This window comes from Beta vulgaris, chromosome 3 (assembly GCF_026745355.1).
Source record: "Beta vulgaris subsp. vulgaris cultivar EL10 chromosome 3, EL10.2, whole genome shotgun sequence".
Lineage (NCBI taxonomy): Eukaryota > Viridiplantae > Streptophyta > Magnoliopsida > Caryophyllales > Amaranthaceae > Beta > Beta vulgaris.
In genome coordinates, this window is record NC_079204.1 from 15186247 (window position 1) to 15205770 (window position 19524).

General features: G+C 36.5%; 2 protein-coding genes across 2 annotated transcripts; one reads left to right on the forward strand and one right to left on the reverse strand.

The window, feature by feature from the left end:
• The first annotated feature begins 581 nt into the window (after nt 1-581).
• On the forward strand, nt 582-9027 carry LOC104888864 (peroxisomal membrane protein 13). The gene is made up of 5 exons (XM_010673979.4): nt 582-746; nt 1405-1638; nt 1792-2105; nt 7731-7823; nt 8486-9027. The coding sequence occupies exons 1-5, from the start codon at nt 722-724 to the stop codon at nt 8690-8692; spliced, it is 873 nt and encodes a 290-aa protein (XP_010672281.2). The 5' UTR covers nt 582-721; the 3' UTR covers nt 8693-9027.
• Nucleotides 9028-12254: 3227 nt separating this feature from the next.
• LOC104888865 (hypothetical protein) lies at nt 12255-19509 on the reverse strand. The gene is made up of 8 exons (XM_010673980.4): nt 18910-19509; nt 18278-18410; nt 16877-17725; nt 14938-15183; nt 14816-14836; nt 14438-14578; nt 13932-13979; nt 12255-12478 (listed from the first exon to the last, which is right to left on the reverse strand). Exons 2-8 carry the CDS (start codon nt 18324-18326, stop codon nt 12405-12407), a joined length of 1428 nt encoding a protein of 475 aa, XP_010672282.2. The 5' UTR covers nt 18327-18410; nt 18910-19509; the 3' UTR covers nt 12255-12404.
• Between the last annotated feature and the right edge of the window lie 15 nt (nt 19510-19524).

The following is a 19524-nucleotide window of genomic DNA, read 5'->3' on the forward strand; positions in this document are numbered from 1 at the left end:
AATTAATGGAATGAAAAAAATTACAAAAATAAATCATTTAAAAATTCTCATTCCAACTTGCCATTTAAAACAAGTTTAAAATGGTATATGCATCAAATACTTCAATCAAAAATTAAATGGACAAAATATTTATACCTCATAAAAAAAGATGGCATACATAAAGTGCACATGAAAAGTCTGAACATTCACATCCTTTGATATTCTTTAATTCAGTTAAACCAACTCATTATTTTTGTTTTTTCAGTTCAATATTCATTCACAAAAAATTAATGTTAACAATCACTCACAACCTTTTTATTTTTTTACATTAGCGAATTAATATATCTAAATTCATCTAACTGTTGAATTTTTCACATTTAAGTTTAATCATAAATAAAGTACGAATGAAGTATCTAATGGAATAACAAATTTTGAAATTAACGCACGCATCGCGTGCATATGAAGGCTAGTTTATTTTAATAGCAGGTGTGGTCTAATTTTGACGCGTATCTTCACCAGTGACAACGTAAATTAATTTGAAACATAATTTTGACGGTCTTTATTACTCATATTCGCAGCCATATCAATCATTATTGCCTCCTTTCAGAAAAGAAAAAAAATTCATTATAATAAAAGTATGAATGATATGATGCAGAAGTAGCTGCTATTTTTTTTCTCTCTCTCTCTCTCTTTCTCTTTCTCTTTCTCGGCGCCTTCTCTGCAATCATCTAGGGAGTCGCGAATGTCGACGACACCCCAACAAGGAGGTATATTTCCTTTCTCTCAATCTCAAATTATCAATTAATCAATTCTAGGGATTTCACGAATGATTTCCGATTGATTTCTAATTGCCTGTATAAAAGTTAATACAATTGTTTGGATAATCTAGGGTTTTTTCGTGTTTATCTTGTTTTTTGCTTGAATTGAGCTTCGTATTGAGGAATTCTGCCCATCTTTGATTACATAAGTTGATTAATTTAGCTATTTAATATGGTTTCGGCTATGCTCTTTTTCCTTTTTTTTTTCCAAATATTAGTGGTTTTGGTAGTAGGATTGAAAACTTAGTATGTTAAATATCCCCGTCGGTGTTGAATTTGAAGGTGAAGAAAAGAGGGGGAAAAAAGAAATTGAATAAACCATGAATTATGCGGCATAAATATGTAGGTGTGAATGGATTTGGGGCTTTTACAAAGATTTGGAGCACCGTGTGCTGATATGGGAATTTAATCAATGGAGATGATCATGTGAACACGTTCTTATCGTCAAGGTTGCGGGTTGACTCTTGGAGTGAGTGATTGACCATTAAATTATCTGCCAAACTGCCTGTTCATGGAGGATGGGTAGGGATTGATAGAATTATGGGAAGAGTTTTTTTCGAGTTGAAGTATTTTCACTGATGAGGCATACATTATTTTCTTTGTGCAGCTAGTGGTCCTCCACCGAAACCTTGGGAAAGATCTGGATCTTCATCTGGTCCAGCACCATTTAGACCCCCTTCATCTGGTGCCACAAGTGATGTTGTGGAAGCTTCTGGGACCGCGAAACCTGGAGAGATTGTGTCCACTTCCAATCGAAATACTGCTGTTAACGTAAATGCTGCTGGCAGACCTCTCCCGACAAGACCTTGGGAGAACAATTACGGAACCAGTACTTATGGAGGTAGTTCTTCTGTTTGTTTTTTTTTTTATTTGGGTTGGGGGGGGGGTGGTTTCTGGTTTGCTGATGCTTATTTATCAGAGGAACAGCTTTTTTAGCATTGGATTGTTGATGTTTCTTTGCTACTATGGACTTATCTGAAATTGATCTTCGCAGGAGTGAATTCTGGCTTGGGATATAACTCTGGATATGGATCAGGGATGTATAATTCATTTGGTGGTGGCTACGGTGGGATGAGCGGGGGTACGTATGGTAGTAGCATGTACAGAGGGGGATTAGGAGGGGGATTGGGAGGGGGATATGGCGGTGGAATGTATGGAGGTGGAATGTATGGAGGGGGAATGTATGGAGGGGGAATGGGAGGAACCATGGGTGGCTATGGAATGGGCATGGGTGGTCCTCTTGGACCTCAGGATCCCAATAATCCTCCGCCATCTCCGCCTGGATTTTGGATCTCTTTTCTTCGTGTGGTAAGTATAAACTCTATTATCTTAACATCTTTGTCATTCCGATCCTGTTCCTTAGCATGTAATTTGTAGGATTCTTGATGATTGAAGGCCAAGTTATACAGCTTGTATTAGAGACTTAGTCTTTTGGTTATAATAATGTGGTTAAATGGTGAAGATATGTCATTCATGGAAGCCATTTAGGTTTTATCTGTTTGTTAAGTTACTCTAGTTTTTGTTTCTCCTTCTCTATTGTCTGATGTGTGGATACAGGCCCAAGAGGAAGCTGCGATGTTTAAATTATGGCGTAAACAAAGAATTTTACTACCTTTGAAATGTTACAGTTTTAAATTATATCATCCTGTTGCCTTGTTGGCTGCACTGCTGAAACTTGTGGCAATTTGGTGAGATTTAAATGATGGAAAGATTGATAGACTTGAAATATTTTATACCTTTTCGGGCTGATTAGGACTTGGGATTTGGTGGTCTGAACAACTTGGGGAAAATAGAGCACGCAATGATTGTGAAAGTTCTTTGGCATTAAATGCAAGTTAGTCCGGAATTAGGGTTGGCTGTTCTCAATGAATGCTTTATTCATATAAAGGTTTGTCAATAGGAGTTCCGGTTACAATTATACTCATATACCATGCTCATGAATGATGGTGAGGTCAAAATCCAAATTTGAGCAGTCAGTCAGTCACTGTCAAAGTTTTCTTGTGTGTTTTTCTGTTCGTGCTTGTAAAGTATATTTTTTTGTCTCCTTATTCTGGTTTCTTTGCCCCCTTTGTTGTCTCATTGTTGCGTAAATCACTGTCACAAATCCTCATATATGGTTCGCTGGTTCCTCATGAACAAATCAGCTAGAACTTGCTTCTCTCTCTTGCTTAAATCAGTGGGAATCACCAACCTATGCTGACAAAGCTGTCCACAATCAACTTGTGACCAATCATGATTCATGATATATTTTTCTGGTCCACATACTGCAATACACCATTCATATCCTTAAAAATACTGTCTCGAACGAATTTAAAGTGAACCCAAGACATTTCTACCATCTACAATATTTAAACAATATTAGGTAAATCTTTGGTGGATTGGTCTAAATTGTTACTTTATGCAATATCAATCCATAGTAAAGGATTTACTTCAAATAATGTAGAAATAAGTCAAATAACTTAAACTAAATTAATTCTTATGTAAAGATGGAATTTTTGTACTCAATACAAATAACACAGAGTTAAAAAATAAAATGTCTTGTCTGCCCATTTTTAAGCTTCCAGTAAAGTTAGATCTTCCCTTCTCAAAGCAAGCTACCTTCTCTATTGTAGTTTTTCATCAAACAAGGAAAATTCTCTATTGTCTGATTTGCCAGTGGATTGTCAGGTGTTTTCAATAGCTGCACTTGCCCAAAATTGTACGAGTTGATTTGTGCACCTCTTTATTGTTGGTTGCAATTTTGTTCATGGTTGAAATAAGGAGATGAAAGAAATAGGATATGGGTGTGTTGTTAGGTGGGATGGGTTAATTGGGTTATTTGATTCTATATCTTCTTCTTTTTCTCCTTTAACAAAAGGAATCTGAAAAAAAAGAGTGAACTTCACCATCTAGAAATAAATTAAGTCCATTGTATGGAACAAGTGCCTAATGAAAATTATTGGTGTTCATTTCAATGGTTGGGATTATTAGTGTTTGATGGCCCATAGTTGGCTTTCTTCCCTTTTCTGTAATATGTTTGTAGATGGCGTGGCGGTATGGGTAATCCGTGAACCTCATGAATAAGCTTATTTTTGGTTCCGTTGTGTGTTCCATAGGATGGATCCTCGATAAGATTTTTGTTAAAAGTAGTAATAAGAAGTACGAACACTGGCGGATGCAGAGGGGCCATTGGGGGTACTGCAGTAACCCCGAAGTAAAGGAAATTTTTTCGAAAATTAAAACCTAAGAAAGAAGCTGGAACTGGGAGAAAGAAAACATGCTCATCTCCTTAGTAATTGCAAGCTGGAACTAGGAGAAAGAAGAGAGAGAAAGAAGAGTTGGGTCTTTTCACCCCTTTTAGGGGGTTTACATGTCATGTAGATGTAGGAAAAGCAAATAAATTTATCTTGTTTAATGATGTCTTAGCTCATCATCACCCACAAAAGCAAAAGGATAGAATTAAAATCCGGTTAGATCATCAAATCCCTAATACTCTCTTGGTTATTAATTTGACTTCAAATGGACTATTTATTATTGGTTATTAATTTGATTTCAAATGAACTATTTATCAGACAATAATTAGCTTATTTGTTTATTGGGTATAGAAAATGACACATGGATAAAAAAAGAAAAGGACAACAAACCCGATCTTCGACAATTTGTGTAATTTTACTTATTTTTTTTCATATTTTGAGATTTATGACGTTAAATATTGAACAATGTTTTGGATTGTAATATTTATGACGTCTAATATCGAGACCAAGGTTTATTTAAGTAATCACAGTGCCCCCCTCCTGGATCTGCCACTGAGTACGAAGTAATGTTACCTATATTAATGCTTAGTATCATGGTATGTATCTTTCAACTTTTACATGTTCCTTGGAAAACTGTTACCACTTACCAGTTACCACACATTTTCCACTTCATGCATGAACTATGATGTGTTATGAGGCTGGACATATCCACCCTGTTAACTTGCATATGGTTTATTTTCTTGTACTTATGTTTGTATTCTAGTTGGATACTTCCTGTGTGTGTGTGTGTGAGCAATGAGCATAACATGCCTGTAATTATGAGAAACATAGTAATAGTTTTGTACTAAAAAGTATAGAAGTTATGCACTTGTAATACTACCTCCGTTTCTTAATAAGTGCAACACTTTCCTTATTTGGAATAGTAACTATAAGTGCAACCAAGCTCAAAATGGTAAAAAGAAGTTAAAGCGAGAGTGGACCACAATTTTTTTGTTTGATCACTTGAATTACTCTACTTTATTGTGGTCCCAATTTTCTCTCTCTACATTCTTGGTATTGTCCCACGTTCTCTATGTTGCACTTATTAAGAAACGGAGGAAGTATTTCTTTCCCAAAGATTACTAGAGTCAAATAACTTCAATTTTTTTCCCTGGGTTGCTGGACTGGCTTTTCAATAACCTTCACAAATCACATCCTCAGAAGCATTCACTAATGCTCAAGTTGTCAAGTCTTTGATCCATGTGTCGGCCATACTTTTTGTGCTTGTGATTGTTGCTTAGAATGTATCTTTGTTTGTGATGCTGTGCTCTAATACCCCCTAATTTAGGGGTGTTCTTTTCGGATAATCTGATCCGATTTGAAATTTCGTATACCGAAAATTTCAAATTAGGTGAAATGTGATCTGAAAACAATCTGATATCCGGATCGGGTAATCGGATACCCGATCTGTTTTTTCTTTAATTTTCATTCCTCTCTAAACCAACTTTTGTAGCCACTTTTCCCATTATTTAGTTCTCCATTTTTTATGCCAACAAAACTTCAAACAAAAAACCCTTAATTTTCCCACTACAACCGGAACATATATCAACAAAAACAAACGGAAACCCAAACCTAATACCAAGGATGAAAATTGTGAGGAAGATGGTGATGTAGCAGGGAAAGTTCCAATCCAAAGGTTAATGTTGTGAATTTATAATTTAATATCTAATTGGTGGTTCTTATGGTGACGGGTGGCGCGGCTGGTAGTGGCCGGTGACTGGTGCTTGACAAGAGGAAGAATGAAGAGGGCTTCGAAGAGGCTGGTGGTGGTGCGCAACAATTGCAAAGAGGGCTGGTGGTGGCACGCGAAGAGGAAGGACTGGTGGTGGCCGACTCGACGTCGCCATGAAGATTCTAGCTCAGATTGGAGAAGAGGAAGGGCAGAGAGGGCAGGGGATGGGGACTGCAAGTCTGCAACTAGGGTTTGGACTTTGGACGTTTGGTTGAGATTTTAGCCCTAGGTTTTTTTTCAAAAAGTTCCAGATATTTCTTTGAAAAAATCTGGTGTATCAAAAAATTCTGATATTCGGATATCTGAAGTAATCTTTTTATCCGTATCCAATCCGATTTTTTTGGATGTTCGATCTGAATATTCCGAAATTTAAAAAATCGTATTGGATATCAGAATTTCCGCATTGGATCCACCAGATCGAATTGGATTTTTTAACATCCCTACCTGTATGTTACTTAGACTTGGCTACAAGTGTCCACTCAGATTGGGGGTGTGGGTATCAGACTCGCGCATTTTGTACAAAATGTCAAACTTTCTCCCAAGACAACACGACATGAGTCCATCATGGGTACATGAGGAAATTAGAAGAGTTGGAGTAACATAGTTTACATGTAGTGTCATGTAACATCTAGGCTCTATGGGATTGCCAATTATTTTTAATTATATGCTTTTTGTGTGACAAGAAGACGGTCCAAGTTCAGTTACAGGAGCTCATAAATTGACATAGTGGACTCTTTGGTTGCTTTTCATATGGGGTAGGGCAACAAACCATTTACGTACAATTAGAGGTTGACAGTCTGATAGTGAACCCTCAATCATAGTGAGATTATTTTGCAGTTTATTATTCGCTGCTTTCTCCTTTTCCAGCATCATGTAGAGTTCCCTGTCATCGACAGAAAGACATAGTTGGAGTTTTCTATCTTTCCGTGATCGCTGCAGGGCTCAATACAATGCCTTGAGGCATTAGGAGTGCTTGCCTTGAAGCCCGATTATTCTCTCTTCCTCCTGTATCTGTCATGTTAGTTTCTTCCACTGTGTAGCATAGTCCGGCTATCTTCTTTCCCACTTACCATCCTGAAAATAACATGTTAATTGAAACAAATTTGAATACCAACCAGTTAGGAAGGCATCCTGAGTAGGTATATGTTCACTGTCATTGTTGAAACAATGAAACCTGGTGGGTCGACATCATTATTCATTACTCCTTATTACATGGGCACCTTTTCCATGTCTCTCTATCTCTCTCCTATCACATGGGTCTCCTAATATACCATGCACCCCCTCATGTTGCAACCGAAAAAGGAAGATATAGATGCTTGGTTGAAAGTTGGAACTCTTTGCTTTTAAGAAATGAGATCCAATTGCTAATCCTTTTGCTTATGTGCATTATTTCATCCGATCCGCAACTGATGGCACCTTTTTGTATGTGGTTGGTGAAAACACTTTTTCTGATGACACAATCTCAGTCAGATGCTGGAATGTGCATCAGTGCATGTATAGAGGATATGATGCTTTTTCTATGAGCAATGCTGATACAAATTTTGTAAAGGATGTGGAGGAAGGGTGACCTGCTGTTGAAGCTTCATATGATTTCAAGTTCTCCTTCTTTGTGTAAATTTTTCGTTGTCATCATTACGTGTGCTTACTTTATACACCTCAAAATTCACGTGCCGAAGAATAGCAAATCTTGTGAAGTTTATCTGAAATTTGAATTACACAAGTATTTAAAGACATTTCTTTCAGTTAAGCAGTATAATTATCATTTTACTTTGTGCAAAAAGCATAAACGTGATGCTATTTGATTTTGTGTGCTTTAGTATTTGTATTTGTTGCACTTGGCCAATGAAACATTGGCGGCAAAATGCTCTAACAATGAGAATTTTCATATGCTGTTACTGATTATCTTTATTTCTATGTACATCTCACTAGATGGAAGGAGTGGTAAATTTTTTCGGGCGGATATCACTTCTTGTGGATCAGAACACACAGGCTGTTCATTTTTTCATGTCTGCATTGTTACAGGTATCCATCTTATTTTAATGCTTGAACCTTTGTTCTTATCATGATCTTCCTTGTTATTATTACATGAGTAAAGTTTGATGCATTTGACATAATGGACCAAAATTTAAAGAGGAAAGAATATCTATTTTATTGGTATATGTTTACATGATTAAGTGCTCAAATTTGGTCTGTCATGTACATGTCTACACCTACCATACTAATAATCTAGTGTTTTGTCTATTCGAGTAGGGAGAAACTTTTTACTTCACCCGAAAAATAAAGGGTAGTGGCAAGAATAACGGATCAGTACATATTTTTCTGGTGTATAGAGAGCCACATAAGGCAGTAATATAGGCAGGATTTGATTCGAGGTCTTGGAGTATCATCCCCACAAGACTTTTTACCAACTAGGCTATCTAAATTTAGAGTTGGAATTCTGGAAGTTCGGTGCCTTATTGCACTCCTTTCTGTCTCTTAACTCGAAAAGTGCTTTGACTTTGTGAGCGCACTATCATATTTCTGACTGTTGAAGTTATCCTTTCCCTGTTATTCCCCATACTACTAGAACTAAGTAGAATTTTGCATCAAAATCTTAATGATCAAGTCAATCTTATGATTCTGCTGCATATGATTTTTTTTTCTTTATCTTTTTTATTAATGAGGCATAACACTGTCTGATGCAGCTCTTTGATCGAGGAGGTATGTTATATGGTGAATTGGCTAGATTTGTCTTTAGAATATTGGGGTTAGGAAGAAAGTCCAAGAAGATTGCCCCTACAGGCCCAAATGGCCTTCCATTGCCGCAGAACGACCAAAAGTTTTTAGAGGGACCGAAAGCTGCGCCTGCTGGTGCTTGGGATAATGTATGGGGAAATGATGCAAGCAGATAATTCAACTATTTTTGTGCACTGTGATCGCAAGCTGAACTCTGCAGGACGCTAGGGGGTAAAAAGAACCCCTCTCCTATGGTTAGTGAAGGGAATTTGAGTCAAGTTTCGGAGCCGTTCTTTCTGCAAATCTGTACGTTATGTATCATAGTTTGTATTTTTAAAAATATAATTTCTATGTGATATGATGTATTGCTGATTGCACAGAACCAAATGTTCTGGAACTGCTATATGTTACAAATTGGATCGCACTGTTATACCATGGTGCTCATTATCAAGCGTGGTTTGATGTATAAAGTTGTGTTCTTGGTATAAAATAAAATAATGTTCCTGAATAATCAGAACTCAGAAGCCTCCCTTTAACATGTCTTTTTACCTTTTAATTACGCTAATATGTTTGATTGATTCTAGACTGAATTACTAGTGTATTTTACTCACTACCTTTTATATCAACTAAGCTCCTGTTGACATTTCGAACTTACCGACCATAATGTTCTGAAAGCATATAATTACAAAATAAGAAAATTATAGAGTAAGATAACATAGGATCCTAATTTACCGACCATAATGTTGTTACACCTTGATATAGCTGTTCTATTATATCCATTAAGAGGATCAAGTTGTTTCACTTTATATAGCAAAAAAGTTACTTTATCGTTACTTTTTGAGTGATTCTTTCTACAGATCTTTTCAGCTCCCCAAACAGATTTGCATTGATATTCAAAATTACATAATGATTGTTTCCGTCAAAAGCAAAAAGAAGATAAAAATAAAAAGAATTGCGCTTATAGTTCTTTCTACCTCTTTTTTTTTTTTTTTAACATGTTATACTTTTGAAAATTGCTTTAGGATTAAGTAAAAATAAGGGTGGGGGATCAGAGTGAATGGGCACCACTAGTAAGCAACCACCACCAAATGGTTCACCAGTGACTAGTGAGACATCGCTGTGATCATTGCAACCAATTAACACCACCAATCCAACACTGTACACCATCAATTCGACCACCACAACCAATTAACACCACCGCACCCCCCCCCTTCCCTGGCTGAACGCGCACCAAGCTTGACTAGCTTAACTCACCCATCTACACACTCGAGTCATCAAGCTTGACGATTTAGGATCTGCTGAAGACGCAACCCAGATTTTTGCCCAAATTTATCGCCCAAATTTCAAACTACACGGGAATCGAAGGGGGTGGGGGGATGGGATGCTGGATTCGAAGGGGGTGGGGAAGGGGTTGTGGGGTTCAAAGGGGATGGGGGTATGGGCCGGGGGTGGTGAGAGGGAGGGTTTGCGTGGGCAAGGGTGGGGGAAGGGGGTTGTTGCAGTGGTGGGGAGGGGGTTGTGGGGGTAGGAGAAGGGGGTTGGGTTGTAAAAATGGTAAGAAGAATTCCTCTGGGCTGCCCTGGCACAAGGCCCCCACTCAGAGGCCCATTACAAGTCAGACACACCCTTCCCCCTTTTAAATCCCAAGCAAATGCTTGATTTAGGAATTGAATCCTAAATCTTGCTAGGGAAGATGAGAAAGCCTAACACTAGAGTCAACTCCAATGTCAATTTTAATGGAGACGTATAATATACTTAAAAGATTAGAAAGACCATAACTCTAATTATTTTTGCAAAGTTGGTAAGAAATCATTTTGCCCATTTTCTACGAAGTTGATGGCCCAGCTACAGTGGTTTTTTTTTGTACTTGTATTTCTACTTTATTATGTGAAAGCATCCCATTCAAGAGCGTTTGATTCTTATAGGAACAATTTTATCATATACCAGAATTAGTTTTTGCTCATTACTCATTTGAAACCTCCAAATGTGTGAAATTTACGTAATAGGAAGAGCTCCAAATGAACAAAAACAAATTAAGTATATGTCATGCACATGGTACATCCGAATCTACAATAAATGTATCCGAAAGTACAATTAGGTCATATTTTTTTGCACATTGCTCATTTAAAACCTCCAAATGTTCATGAAATTGCACAATAAGGGCTCCAAATTTTATTTTTATATTGATAAGATGAATGACCCTACTAAGTTGACATCTCACACAGGTATAACCAATTAGGTTTGTAGGTCGAACTCCTTAGAGAGGGAGGGGAAGATGTAAGGAAAACTTCACCTCAAAAAGACCCTAGTGGAATTTGATCCCATGAAATTAAAATCATGAAGCCAAATTTTTACCATTAGGCCAAACCTTGCTTGGTAAAAAAAAAGCTCCAAATAAACAAAAAATAACCTTAGATATATAATATGCACATGATAGGTCTAAATGTACAATAAATTCACTCGAAAGTAAAATTATTAAAATTTGATACAATTAGGTCCTATTAAGGTGACAATCCAGAAAAATAAAGTTGACAAGTCTAATCATCACTCAAGAGTTGATTTTTTAAATTAGTTCAAGTTAATTCAAAGTTTGATCAATTTCACATCTATTAATGACTAAAATTTTACGCAAAACCATTCATATGGATATGAGTACTAATTATAATGTAGGTCAAAATTAAATCATCTCACATTGGGTACAAATCAATCAATATAAAAGTTGTACACGTCATTTTTCCAAGTCTAGTGCTCATCAACAATCATCCTATATGAAGGTGAGCCCCAATGTTAAAGGGCACAAAGTGGGACACTTCTACTACCTTTGTCCTCGATCAAAAAAAGAATTCCTCAAATTTCACATTTGCTAGTAGTACTCCTTCCGTTTTTATTTATTTACTACATTTTTCAAAAAGAGTTGCTTTTTTTTATTTGCTACATTTCCTTATTAGGAAACTTAGCCCACCAAAAAGTAATACTCCCCCATCCCAAAAAAAAGTTTTCATTTCTATTTTGGGAGTCAAATTTTAAAAATTTTGACCAAATATTCTTACTAATGTATACAAAAAAAACATATTCATGAGGAGTCTTGTTAGATTCGTCTCAATGTGTAAATTCGTCATATCAACTTTTTATATTTTTTACTAAAAAGAAATAGAAGATATCGTAGGTCAAAGTTACGTCTTGAAAACTGTACAAAATGAAATGAAAACTATATTTTGGAACAGGAGTAGTATTATATTTGTTTCCCCTCTTCTTCCACCAAAAAATACTACTCTTTTCCCTTTTTCCATCCTACTTAATGCTAAAAGGGTCAAAAAGTACATAAAAAAAAAAAAAAGGACATCTCTTAAATTCTTGTGTAAACCAAAATGTAGCAAATATATAAAAACGGAGGGAGTAGTTGCTATGTCACAGTCACAGTCACAATCACAATCATGTGTAATTTTACATAACCCACGACTAGAAAAGTAGCATCCCAACCACCTAAGAAAAGATCAAATTTGTGATTGAAATGAAGGCCAATTCACTTTCTGATTGAATTCTTTAAGGACACTTTGTCCCTCTAAAACATTCTTCTCACACCCTTACCAGCTAATAGCTTGTTGGTGCTCTTTTTCTTTTTCATTCCATTATTAATTCTCTCATCTCACCTACTGCAAACTAGACAAGTCTAACCACAGCTGGTCAAAGGGCCCTAAATTATAATCATACACAAGATAAAAGCATAACCCACAAAAAAAGAAGAAAACAACAGCTACTACTATACATGAAGAAGTATTCTCTAACAATATACATGAAATCCTACCCACAAACTACATTTCACAGATGCCTCTCAACCACACCCAACTCAGTCTACACTCCTTCCCTTCCTTCCGTGACAAAATATACTCAGTACAAAATTGCACTGACTACAAAAACTCGAAAAATGGGTATAATGAGTTCCCATCCACCGCGAAGATACCCTGCAAAGTTAACAGTAGCACACGCATGTCAGCCGATGGCTTGCAAAGTCTAAGGGTGTGTTCTATCTGCGGATTGAACACATTGGAACTTCTGTTATTTAATCTGAACTTACATATAAACTTGATAAAATTAAACCAAGTTGACCTGAACACTACCTAACTGAGAAGATACTCTGAATAAAAAAAATATTGAATGGCTTTGTTCTGATTACCCACCCAACTCAGTCTTCATTCCCATCACCCAAAAAGAACTAGATCAGGCATAGAAGAGGAGGTGGGGGGAGGTTCCACGATAACTCAGAAAATGCCAGGCAGCAATGGGTTCAAGATGGGTAGCACATAAGCAACAAATGGGAGCCACAATTGAACTTGAGACAAAGAAACAAGACGAGGTATCTATGCAGATCATATTTCAAAAGTTCCAGGAAATTATGGACTTCTTCTACAAAAAAAACTATTTTATTTTATTCCAGATCTAAATTTAAGTCCACAGAACAGTAATATATGCAGTTTGGTTAAATTGAGGCTTCAACAAGTGAAAACACATTATTTCCCAGTCCCAGTAATTATGTATGATATATCGACTTGTTCCATTTAATATAGTTGGATAATCCCAAACCTATGGCTAAAAACTACACATGACTAATTCACTACTCATTAAAACGAAAGGCTTAACAAGATTAAACCCCAAGATCTGATCAATAACGCTCAACCAAAATCATTGCAGTTTTGCATGAGCCTATAATTGTACTCCAACCGCCTCATATCCATTAGCTTTTTCAAAATGTATACTTCACTAATATATATAACGAACATTATCCCACTTGATAGATTTTTAGCAATGCAAAATTTCAAATTATAAACAAAATGTAATATTTTAGATGAAAAGCGTGTCACTGGAGATAAATGGTCCAAGATGTGTCTCGAAGACAATGGAAAAGCAAATGGCTAAAGTATTGTAAGGCGGAGAAAGTGTACTGCAGTATGCAATTACATAGGATTACATAATTGCACGAAGTTATTAGTTGCAGTGCTCTTTGGATGAGTATATAGTTTGGTTTTGTTTCACTGATTGGTAGAGCTACACAAAGCAAAACTTTGAGCATCTTACGTATATGCACGTCATCAAAGAATTCATGTCATCAATCATCATTCTGTGTAAGCCCATAATTTTCATGCTGGAACTTGCACAAGACATTCCATATACAGCCTTTTGCAACTTTTATGGCAAGAACAGATCAATTAAGTTATGTATATTCTCCAAAAGACACTTCAGGTTTGTACTTCCTCTTAGACAAGGGTACAACCAGCAAGCCGATTTAACAGACAAAATAGTATTTATTAGTTTAGTAGGGCCTTGAACATAACTTGTAAGGTTGGTCTAGTAACCAGCAAAACAAGAAAAGAAAATGTTACACAGTAAGATGCAGTATAAATGATACTATAGACATACCATGATTTCCTGAATTCTTTGACGTTGGTAGCGCAGGTAATGACATTTCTGCATAGGCAGGATAAATTAAATTAGGTGAAGGTTTTCATTGTTACACACTAGTTGCCAGCGCAAGAGGGGTATTCACAAGACACGAGACAGGGACTTTAAGAAATGTGGACATCTAATGTTAGATCCACAATTTCCAGATTATACATCCCAAATTATCCTGAAATGATAAGGTATAATTTAATTTGCCTCTTCAAATTCATGACTCAGGCCAAGTAGATGATTTTGTGAAAATCACAATATTCATGTCATTATGGCAAGTTTTGGCTGAAATTTTGGTAGATCCTTTGCCCAGATACCCTTTGATAACCACTGAAGAAAATATGAACACAAATCTCACACCAGAAAGCAAGGAGGGAGGTAAGAACTATGACAATAATCGTTCTTCACCCATATTCAGGTTAACAAATAAAATTACAAACAAAAATAGATCTAGAAGGAACTTTTGTCTCAGTTACCTGGAGCGCACAAGGAAAAGGATGACATAGAAGATGATGAAGGCCAGGGAGCTCCAATATTGTCATTTAAGTCACAGGTGAAACTATAACCTGTTGCATTGTCAAACACCACATCTGCTGGCTGACTTCGAAGTAGACAACCTGCATTGATCAGAACGATGAGATTCAGGCATATAATATGCTCATTAACCATTAAGGAACCCCAAAAAAAAAAGAGGCTATGCTAAAGCAAAAAAGAACAGCTTTCTAAACAAGAAAAGAATGCTTAAGGTTAAATGATCCATATATCAGCCAATGAAAGTTCATTGAGAAAGTTCATAGGCGCCTTATTTATTAATCATTACAGCACACAGAGCTCAAAGAGACAGATGTACACACCTTGCTGTCCATATGCTGTCACTGTGTCCCAGAAAGGATTCATGCGGGGAACAAACAGAAAGTCAGAATGATGATACAGAAACAACAAAATTACATAAACCAAGAAATACTTCTCTTTGTACCTTGGAGAGAAAAATCTTTTAAATCCACATCACAAAGTTCATAAAGATCTGTCATAACACCAGCTTTCTGTAACATTGATGCAAATATGGTTGAACAAATTATTGCTTGCTTATTTGTGATCAACATTTGCTTCTGAATGCCACCAATATAGCTATTTAATGAGCTACAGCAAGAGGGACTTGGAGCAGCTGTGTTACGGCATTGCTTAACTAGCTCTGATGGATGTCTGAACTCCAGCGGACAAACTGCAAATAGAGATTACTAATTAGCAAGTGGGCAACATTATAACAGTGATTATTTATAGACGATGAATAATCAATCCCACAAGAAGATATGGCTCTGGAAGGAACTATACCCCTTTAAGTCGACAAATTAAGATCATTATATTCAAATATCTAAAGTCCAAACTAGAAATAATGATCTTGCAGACCAGCAAAATTGCTCATAATTATCCATTAAGTTTATAGCATGGAATCCAAATGAATATATGTTTCCATCCAAATCTGCTGCCAGTTGGACAGCAGACATCATTAAAAATCTCATTTTCAATCTATTGCATCTGCAAGTACCAGAAAGACTTGTGCATCTATAGCTCTATAGCGACATTGGGAAGAGCTAAACCACAGCGGACATGGTACGGTTTGCTATTCTAAATTAACACACGGAGAGAATAAGAACGTTATCTAATAGTATCTGCAAAAACTAAATAGCTGATACAGCTGATGATTCATATCAATAGGTTACACGAGGTTATCTTGTTAATCTTGTGAACTGAGATCATATAGCACAAGCAATATCAGAGATGCTATATAATAGACAGATGGACTAGCAGCTTTATCACAATGATTCATCTTTCAGCCAACATAACGTTATAAGTTGTCCTATGTCAAGCAAGCAAGCTGCAAGCTGTAAGCAGATGCTTGGAATCCTAACAAAATATAGTTGAAACATGAACAAGGAGGGAAAATGGGATGAAAGAAGCATTCAGAAGTGCAATTATTTATCTGCAAACATCACTATGTTAGTTCTTATCCCTACCAAGCAGAATGTAAAATTCCCAACTACGGGAATTGATCGCTAGCTCATCACTCGGGTAATACCAATCCTTGTCTTCACTCCTTTAAATATGAGAGAGCTGCAGCAGATGGATCTTCCTAACACAAAACAGGTTCAGGACAGCACCTTCAGTCCCCTAGACAACTAGACCTGTAATCCCTTTGACTCATCAATTAATATGATCTTATCTTTCAAAACCGTAAATCATAGTCCATGTTTCGTAACAAAGCTCTTAACCATGTAACCTTGTGCACTAATCTCGCTCATTCCTCATGTCTGTAACCTTCCACCTTCTTCTTAATCCTCAAGTATGTGATGTTGCATATTCATCTTGCTCTGTCTCAACTCTCAAGAATTAACCTTACAGATTCTTCTTGCTCAGTCCTCAGATATGTGATGTTCTGTGTTCATCTTGCTCATTCTCAAGTATTAACCTTCCACATTCTACTTGCCCAATCCTCAAGCATGCAACCTTCCACATTCATGGTGCTCAGTGCTTATGTATCTCAAGCTTAAAATTCAAACTTTCACAATGACAACAATGTTCAGCAAAAAAAAAATTAACAGTACTAATGACTAAAATTTTACCCAATGAAGGCTGATATGCAAAACATGTACAAAAGAGTAGGCCAGACTAATATACAGACAAGAGAACAGGTAGAAGCCAAGTAAAATCCCAAAGGACAGCCATGAAGAAATTTTGCTCAGGAGTACCTTGATGAAAAGCTATGAAAACAACAAAAGGAGACCCATTCACCCATCTAGTTAAAGCACATTATAGCCAATATGAGCAAAACAACGCATCAAGCAGTTTGCAGATACTCCAGTTAAGGCTTCGGAATAAGCTTAATGAGTCACTAATACAAGCACCAAACTTTGTACCTTTGTTGACTTTACAGCTAGATAATATCCTGAATGCAGTATTTGCAGCATCTGCTGGCAGCTTCCTTGAAAGCCATGAAAAGACAACCCCTTTACAATCATTCAGTGTGTCGATATTTATAGCCCCACCTATATCTTTGCCATCACCAGCTGTTAGTTGTCCTGAAAGCTGAAGAGCAGCATCTGCGATTGCAGACTGACAAACAGGTCTGCAGCACTCCTTTAGAAGGTCAACAGTACTACAGGAATCTAACAACAGACTCGTGTTCACAACTTTTTCAAATGAACCTACATCTTTCACAGGACAGGATCCCCCAGTAATATTTGATGGTTTGACAGAACAGAGTTGTGGTATTGAACTATTTGCCCCTTTGCTGGCAAGAATGCTAATGATATCTGAAAAACAATCATCGGCAACGGCATCTTGAAAAACTAATCTATCAGAAATTGTGCTGTGGTATCCCCGGAAAATATGAAGCAGGCTAGCAAATTGTGGACAACATATAACATTTCCAACAAAAGAGGCCAAAGGTTGAGAACAGTCTAGAGCAGTTCTCTCAATGACATCTGATATGGCAGAGAAGTTTACAGGACATTTCCCAGTTAATAATGGCTTGTATATCATTGGAAATCTAGGATACAGTGGAGGAGCAGAATCATTCGGGACTGGATAATGTGGAATAACAGAAGGCGAGATCTGGATAGGTTCAAACAGCCCTGTATCCGGTGACTTAGAAAGTTGATGATAAGAAGGAAGATGATATTGTTCAGCTAGCACTTTCAAATACACCACATCTTCGAAAGTGGAGAACCAAATAGTAAATAAGAGAAACCTCTGGCACAATGTACCTGCAACCACAAAAAAAATAAAAATTGCACTGATTAACTAATGAATGTCTGAGTTGGAGCAAGATGGCTACAAATTTGGGAACATTAATACACAACGCTATGACAAAATAAGAGACAAAGAGACATGCATACTTAGGCCTACAAATAATAAATGCAAAATGTGGCAACTTAACGACACCAATTAAACCTGCTGGAATCAGGAACACAACCAGCAGCTAGCGAACATTGTCTCACAAACTCATCTAGTGTTTTCACATAGGAACCCAGACTTTCAACTTCAAATTAACATTACAATAGCCATCTTAGATAATTGGTCTCCAAAACTGTCTTACAAACTCATCAAGCACCAAATACTTAAAGCGAGCCATTAACTACAGGCTACAACAATTATAGAAAGATAAACAAGAAGACTATGAAGCTGAGGTAAACACTTATATCATCAGTACCAAGTTAGAAACTATTCACTTCAGTAGATTGAATGGAAGCAAATGTATCATGAACAACACCGGATAAAGACAAAACAACTACAGCACAATTGTGAAATCACTTTACCCTTTAGTCGACCCACCGTCCTTCTACAGTCCATGGTGCCACTAACCATTAGGCAACATCGAGATTCTCAAGAAGTCACCTCAAGACACGATTGTCAGCCGTCCAATGACTACACCAAGCCATAAAACAAAGCCTGTCCAAAGTAGAACAATAAGGTTTTCCTTTGCCACAAAAACAAAATCCAAATTACACAAGAACTCAAATTATCCGTACTTGGCTGCTCAATTATCAATCAAGAAATCAACTTCCAAAGAGACTGCCAACAACAAATCTGACATGAACTTGGCAAAAAAAAAAATTATAAATCAAATTTATACTTCTACCAAAAAACAAAAAATCACTACTTCAGCTCAAGAATCCAGTGAATAGATTTACAAAAACTGAAAAATTCGACCATTTTCCCAAAATTAACGATTTAATTCAACTAACTAACGAAAGAAAAAACAAATCTAATTCAAATCTTACATATTCCAAACTGCCTAAGCTCTTATCTCTTCAACAACAAAAACAGACAATGAAAAAATCATAAAAACCCAGAAAAAATCATCACTTGGGAAGCATCCAAGTAACTAAAAAAGTTCTAAAAATAAATAAATAAACTGCAAAATTATATAGAACATAGAGAAACATACCTCAAACAAGTAAAGGTAACAAACCCAGAAAAAGGGGATAATAAATGTGTATGATGATATTTGACGGCTGATTCCACAAGATTCCTCTGTCAATGTAACTTTTTTTTTCTTTTTTGTAAAGGGGAATTCTTTAATTTTAGGGTTTTAAGCAAATCAAAGAAAACAATGAAAACACCCAGAAAATAAAAAATGCCCAATATGATTCCTTGAATTTGTAAGCAACCCAAAGTTTAAATTTTGACAAAACCCAGAAGTGGAAATTTAAAAGATTAATTGCAAGATGAACCCTAGAAAAAAAACACAATAATAATTGGCGGGTAAGAGAGAGAAAGTATATATTTTTCCAGTAATAGAGTAGATGAGTACTCTATGTTGCAGGAAAAGACAGTGACTTTTTCTCTCACTAGAGAAAGATTGAGGAGAGAGAAAGGTAACTTTCCTCTTTTAGAGAAGGGTATGTGTAGAAATGCAAGTGCCCAAAATATTTGCTCTATACTATAAGCTTTATTTAGTAGGGCAAAGTTTTGATTTTAGTTGTGTTTTTCTGGGTTTTTGGAGGTTGGATTTGTTGTTAAAGAGAAGTGGTAATGAAGATGTATGAAGTGAACCATTGGA

Bases quoted from the DNA above. Each gene is read 5' to 3' on its own strand.
- LOC104888864 (XM_010673979.4), top strand. From the start codon at position 722: ATGTCGACGACACCCCAACAAGGAG. The intron at 1,639-1,791 runs GTAGTTCTTCTG...TGATCTTCGCAG, and splicing joins CGGAACCAGTACTTATGGAG to GAGTGAATTCTGGCTTGGGA. The intron at 7,824-8,485 runs GTATCCATCTTA...TGTCTGATGCAG, and splicing joins TCATGTCTGCATTGTTACAG to CTCTTTGATCGAGGAGGTAT.
- LOC104888865 (XM_010673980.4), bottom strand. From the start codon at position 18,326: ATGGTTAGTGGCACCATGGACTGTAGAAGGACGGTGGGTCGACTAAAG. The intron at 17,726-18,277 runs GTAAAGTGATTT...TTGTGGTTGCAG, and splicing joins GACGGTGGGTCGACTAAAGG to GTACATTGTGCCAGAGGTTT. The intron at 14,837-14,937 runs GTACAAAGAGAA...TCTGGGACACAG, and splicing joins AAAAGATTTTTCTCTCCAAG to TGACAGCATATGGACAGCAA.